Raw genomic sequence first — 6,771 nt, forward strand, 5'->3', positions numbered from 1 at the left:
ATAGGCACGAAAAATCACGTTTTTTTTGTTTAAACTGCATTTTGGGATAATAAATCAATTTTTTGAGGAATTTCATTGGCACCGTCGGAAAGAGGAGATCTTGAGCAATAAAAATATATGTGTCTCAATTTTTGCTAGTGTCGAATAGTCTTAGTTATTGGCCGTTGAAAAGCAGTGTATCGGTAGTGGCGTTTTGGCCGTTTAAGGGTTAAAATCGACGAGGGCCACCTAGTGTACCTTCTTCGTGAGTAAAAAAAGTCAGTTGATTAACTGTAAGTGCTATTCAATTTATATTGAAAAACTTTTTTAACATAAGCTCCTTCACTTTCTTTAGTTGACCCACTATCACTTCCCAGACGAGAGACGTCTCGGAGGAAAGCAAAAGAAAAATCGTCTGTGAAAAAGTTGCTAGATCAACAGCAGGGCATAGATTACTTCGACAATGACGAAGAACTAGGCGATTCGGATTCTGATCCCGCCTGGACCCCAGCGGCAAAACTTGCTGGAGACGAAGAAGAAAAGCGAAAAAAAAGGGGAAGGCCTGTAATCAGCAAAAGATCCCGAAAAGTAATGGACGAGGATGGCTATTCATCCAGCGACGCGCCGATTCCTAAGAAAAGTGGAAGGAAAAAGCACGATATGTATTCGAAGAACTCAAACAGCAGCAAACTTATCTGTAAAATTGATGAAAAGATGTTGGCTGCTGTCAGCGACGAAGATATCGATATTTCTCCTTTCAAGGTATATTAATTTTTGTGTACATGTTCTCAGAGTTCATAGTTTGTTCCACATCTATTTAAAACTCCCATTTTTATTTTTGGTTCCTATAGGTCTCAAAATTAAAGATTAATTTCTAGCTTTCGGTTTTCTTAAAAAAGAACAAAATGGAAAGAGCTATCAGACTTTAAAAGAACAATAGAGTTAATACTGATAGCAATTAGTTCTTTTGTTAAAGTTATCAGGAAATTATAAAAGTTGTTTGATTTTTAAATTTGTGTAACAAAGTAGCAACAATCGCGACACTGTAGAAAATCTATTGCTATAACTTCATTTAAACTGTTGTTTCACATAGAATTGTGCGAAATTTAAAGATTTCATTTTGAGATTCTTTAAAATTGCACAATCTTAAGCACTTCAAATTAGAAATTTTGTTTTAAAGGTTGAGTTGAGTTTAATATTTATAACTATAAAATAAATTAGTTTTCATGACACCGAAAAAAGTATAATTTAATATTGAATTTAAAATTGTTCAACTAGGGAGGATAGAATTGTACAGTCTTTACCTATTTAAATTCTAGACCTTGAAAACTTTTAACATTTCAAATTGAAAATGATTCGATTTCAAAAACTTAAAATTTTAAATATTGCATTTGGAAATACTGTACCAATCCTGAATAGGGACTTCGAGAAGATTGTATTACATTTATAAAAATTCTACACGTTTACTTAGATTTAAATAGTCTTAATTAACGTACAATAGCAGGAATTTGTATGAAAATTGCTGTAACTACCCCTCGATATCGTAAAAATTACCATTCCTCTCCACTTTAATTCCTCTACTCATTTTCGAGTGATATAATTTGTCTTCCTATTTATAAAACATTTTTTGATAGTAGCAAATTTAAGTAAAATTCATTTTTGAGGCTGTCATGAAAAAAACACTCCTAACACGGAACTGCAGCCACTAACCTGGACTTATCATGTATTTACAATAATTTTAGAGTCTCCTATTTATCCTAAAATATTTATTATGATTTTTGGAATCCCCCCTTTCTGAATCTACATAATATTTTTTAATCAGTGTTCCATTCTTTAAATTTGGCATTTATGTTTGATTAATTATGCAAATTTATTGGATGCAGCGTTCAATGGATAATTCAAACGATGCGGTAAATGTTTATTTAATCTAGAATGAATATATTGTAGTTTCTAAACGAATAATTGCAGAGAAAGATACTTAATTCGATAGGATGCTTCTTCTAGTTATTGTTTAGAGCATATAGAAGTTGAAATTATAAATCTGACATTTTTTTCATATTTCTAGTCTGGTGAGTTTGTGGTGATGAAGGCCGATTTGGGAATAGAGTTCCCGCCTCTTTGGAGAATAGATGGCAAAACTCTACTTCAAAAGTATGAGCCATTCAAATCAAATGGGAAAACTTTATACCGAAATATATCCACGGTAAGTGCCTAGTGTATGCCGAAAAATTTAGGATTTAATGTATCTTGCTTGTGTTCTAATTATGTAATAAACTTCTTACAGTATTCTGGTTGGGCGCCGCAAAATCGGAACATTTACCAACAAGTTCCAGTCAAATTTTGTCAAGAAGATAAACTTGAAACGGTCGTTGAGTTCTTGAGAGATGAAATGATTATCGATGATAGGTAAGAGTTAAATATTTTTAATGCTGTATCTGTTTCCTCGTTAATTTGGGTGAATTTCATTGTTTACATATGTAAATTAATTTAAATACCGCTGCGAAGTACCAGTAATAACTAAATTGTTACATTGCAGTGAGTGCATCGAGAAATCCATGAAAGAGACGGAGAAATATCAAGATAATTTTGAGGTTTATATACAAACATTAATATCTCAAGCTTTGGATTCAAATTTCCTCACTGAAATATTCCAAGAACAAGGTAAGTTCAAGAAAAAATCTATATTGCAGGCCTTGGACTCATGTCACTCTTGAAACATTTTTTGTAATGATGCAACTATTTTGCTACCATAAAAAAATAACATCCGCCGTACAAAAAATCTATATTTCAGAAGATTTCGAAAGTTTTCAAGACATTTAAAGGGATTTCCAAAAATTTCACAAATTTTCAAAGTTTTAAGCAAATTCCAAAGGGATTTGAAAAATTCTAACTGATTTTAGGGATACGAAAGAATTTGATAGGGTTTCAGAGCTTTTAGAGTATTTTAAAAGATTCCAAGACATATTAAAGTTTGCAAGATGTACGTAAGTTCAAAAGATTTTTACAGAATAATGATTTTTTAAAGGATTTTCAATAATTTCAGGGATTGATAGTATTTCAACATAATTCAATGGTTTTTAATAGATTTCAGTGGATTTCCACAGATTTTGTTTGGTTTTATATTATGTATTTGCAGTATTTCGGAAAATTGTAAAGTATATTAAAACGGTATCCAGAATATTATCAACAGTATTGAAAACATTGTAAGGTTTCTGATGGAGTTATAGAGAATTATAGGGAATCAAATTAAATTGATTCAAAACCACTATGTTATGAGCCTATTACGCCCCCAGAAAAAAGTGAGCGTTAAGATAGGCCTTTAATATTTAATTCAGCTAGCGGCAGGTAATTAGTTTCACAAATGGCCACTGAATAATGCACAATATATTTAATTAATTTACTGCAGACATATATATATATATATATATACCTCGGAACGAACTACTTGCAAATCTTGCGCCATACGAAATTACCAATCACAGCTCAAACAGATGGGACTCACATCAATCGCATATTTTGATCTGCAATCACATCAACAACAATAGAATTTGTGAAACCTTTAATCATCAGCAATTACGTACCAAACGTCGATTTCAAAAATAAAAAAAACATTCACTTCTTAGGAAATTCTCGCATCATTTCGGTAAGGGGCTTTCGGACGCTCACTTTTCAGGGGGGCCTATAGACTCATAACATATGGCGGTTTCGAATAAAATATCTTACATCACTCGCAGGGTTACACTCGTCTTTACCGCAGAGAGGTCAATGATCGCAGGACGAGTAGTAAAACCATGGCCTACGGTCACAGTTTTGCTACTCGTCCTACGAACGTTGACCTCCCTGCGGTAAATACGCGTGCAACCCTGCGAGTGATGTAAAATGCTATTAAAGGGACATATTGGGTACGAACATGACCTTGATATTAACCGGATGTGACAGGCAGCGCCCGCGGCGACCAAAGCCTGAAATTCCTTGGGGATAGAAATTTTAAATTTACACAAGTTAGCACGTGTGCATTTTTTTAAATATAATAAATAAATAGATGATTGCTTTGAAAACGTATGTAACGTTTTTCAAAACCAAACTAAATAATAGAGGAAACTTTCTTGCAAAAAGATTTAGTGAAAAAATTGTTTTTTCATTCCAGCTAAACCCGTTCTAGTTTCGTTGTTGGTTATGAACATAACCATAAAAATTGCCGGTAAAATGTCAACAAGCGGATTGATGATGTATATTTTAAATGGAACAGGATTTTAAGCTATAAGTCATTCTATCGATTTTCATCCTGAAACATTGAATAAGGGGAGAAGTTTAGCATTAATTCAAGTGGTAAGGGTGCAGAAATGAAAGTAAAGGGAATAAGCCAAATTCAGTGCAGCGTTATCAGACTAGCATCTATTAGTTCGCCCCAACACGACCTTAAGTTACAAGTGTTTATTAAATAACAAATATATTGTAATTCAAAGAGCTAGCATTAGAGGGATTTATAATTATAAATTTCCTAGCATTTTTCTTTATGTTAAAAATATTTATAAATTATAAATGAGATACGGGACACTCACTGTGAAAAATTCAATTAAATATAATGACATGTAGGTTTGTTTAAAATTTTCCTTTTGATAAGTATTGCTATTTTGTGAATTTACTATTATAGATACTTGGACAACAAAATACCAATCGTATTTTTATCCGGAATTGTGTAATTTGCACACTAGAATATCCCTATGTTTGAAATAGAGCAAATTAAGAATATGTTTAACATTGATTAATTAATTTTCAATTATATTAACAAATTAAATTTGTTTAAATAATTTTTCTTTCGAAATTTCGTTTTTTCCTGAAAATTATTACTATTAGTCTAGTGAAATATTTATTAACACTGATTTGTTAATTTTCAATTATTTAAACAAATTGAATTTGTTAACATTTTTTTCTCATTTTTTAAACATAATAATTATTGCTATTTCTTCAGTAAAATATTGATCACCATTGTTTAATGAATGTTTCATTGTTTAAACAAATTTCATTTCTTCAAATAAAGTTTTGTCTACAATTATTTTTTTTACGAAAATATTACTGTATTATCGTTAAGTCACATACCTTTATTTTCAATTATTCACCAATCGTTAAAGTAATTATTACTTATTTTCAACAGCCTTAAATTTGTTTAAACAATATTTTTTCACAAAATATACTTCATGAAATTCAAATTAAAATAAAATATACTCCATTAATATTATGGGATAATTAAACTTTCTAACCTCAAAATCTCACGACTAGCATTACGTTTACAAAAATAATAAATCGTATAAATATAATATTACTGAATTAATTAGCACAATAGTTTTTCCAGATATCTTAGTATCTCTTTTTCAAAAAAGAAGAGTATTGAAATACTTTATGTGATATTTGTAATCCGATAGGAGATCTGTCATAAGAGAAATTCAAAACGCAACTCCGACCACACCGTTTGATAAACTCGAGCAAAAGTTTTTTTCCCCTAACTCGAGATTTTATCAGCTTTCCTACAGGCACTCCCGTTATCTAATAATTAAACTCTTACTTTCAGCATAAATTTATTTATTTTCAATCGCATGTAAACAAGTGGAAATCATCCTTAAGAAATTACCATTTTTAGGTAACAGATGGCGCCAGGCCGTTTCCGTGGCCGTACCCAATAGGGATTTTAAAAGAAACTAAAATTTCAAGGAATTTTAGATCGCAAGGGATTACAAAAAATTGACTAGTTTTCAAGGAACTTTTAGAGTATCTCAAGAGATTTCAGGGATTCTCAAAGGTTTTTTTATCACTCCGCTATCATATGTTGCGATTTTAGGTACTGTGAACGATATCTAACATAGCACTTTTTAGCCTAGGTCGTAAAATTCTTATTTAGGGTACAGCGTACTATAAAGTAACTGACACTGTGATATGACTGGCTGACGGGCATTTTTATCTGTACTCTATGTGTCGGCGAGTGCAGTTACCCCAAATTCGGCATGTATACGTGCTGCGCTTGCTCTGACTGGTGTGATCAAAAATATTATGTGACCCTCGGCTCCTAAGTTTCACTTTGCCTCGTGTAAATTGCAGTACTCGTAATTTGTCTCGGTTACACCTCGACTCTGGATTCTTCCTGAAACTTTAGCACACGACCGAAAAAGTGCCAATTAGGGTCCTTATACCACAAATAACTATTAAAGTAGTTGCAAGATTTGAGAGTATTTAAAAGATTCGAAAAGGTTTCGCGCTAGTTTGAGCGTGCCATTTGTGAATTTTTTTTCGTGAGTGGTCTTTCGGTTTTAACGAATACTCGATTAAAATACAGTCAAACTTGGATTTAATGACAATTTTGGGACTGACGGTAACGTAAAATACAGACTATCATCCAGGGCCGCGTGAGCTATTTCCGGTGAATTTTACTGCGTGGTAAAAAATATCCTGCTTAACCCTTAATCTGCCAAGACGCCACGACCGGTACACTGCTCTTCGAAGGCCAATAACTAAGACTGTTCGACACTACGAAAAATTGAGATACATATACTTTCTTTGCTTAAGATCTCCTCTTTCCGATGGTACCAATGAAATTCCTCAAAAAATTTATTTATTATTCCACAATGCAGTTTAAACAAAAAAAACGTGATTTTTCGTGCCTATTTTTTTGTGATCCATTTTTCAAAGTTTTTCGAGTCTGCAATTGTGGGTCCGGATGCAATAAGGGCACATAAAATTTTTTCGTGCGAAAACGAAGTCCCCTGGAGGCTTTAGAAAAAATTTTCGAATTTTAATTTT

General features: G+C 32.3%; 1 protein-coding gene across 5 annotated transcripts in view; it reads left to right on the forward strand.

Annotated features, from left to right (window-relative positions):
- Positions 1 to 6,771, forward strand: part of LOC117168873 — a 27,822-nt gene that overhangs the window by 12,165 nt on the left and 8,886 nt on the right. For 4 of the 5 annotated variants that reach the window (XM_033354761.1, XM_033354760.1, XM_033354764.1 and 1 more), the window contains 5 exons: positions 335 to 741; positions 1,863 to 1,889; positions 2,045 to 2,182; positions 2,264 to 2,385; positions 2,516 to 2,640. In XM_033354761.1, coding sequence (XP_033210652.1) covers positions 335 to 741; positions 1,863 to 1,889; positions 2,045 to 2,182; positions 2,264 to 2,385; positions 2,516 to 2,640 — 819 coding nt within the window. The remainder of the gene's footprint in view (positions 1 to 334; positions 742 to 1,862; positions 1,890 to 2,044; positions 2,183 to 2,263; positions 2,386 to 2,515; positions 2,641 to 6,771) is intronic. The other variant, XM_033354763.1, reaches the window with a different exon arrangement.

Source organism: Belonocnema kinseyi, chromosome 3 (assembly GCF_010883055.1).
Source record: "Belonocnema kinseyi isolate 2016_QV_RU_SX_M_011 chromosome 3, B_treatae_v1, whole genome shotgun sequence".
Taxonomy (NCBI): domain Eukaryota; kingdom Metazoa; phylum Arthropoda; class Insecta; order Hymenoptera; family Cynipidae; genus Belonocnema; species Belonocnema kinseyi.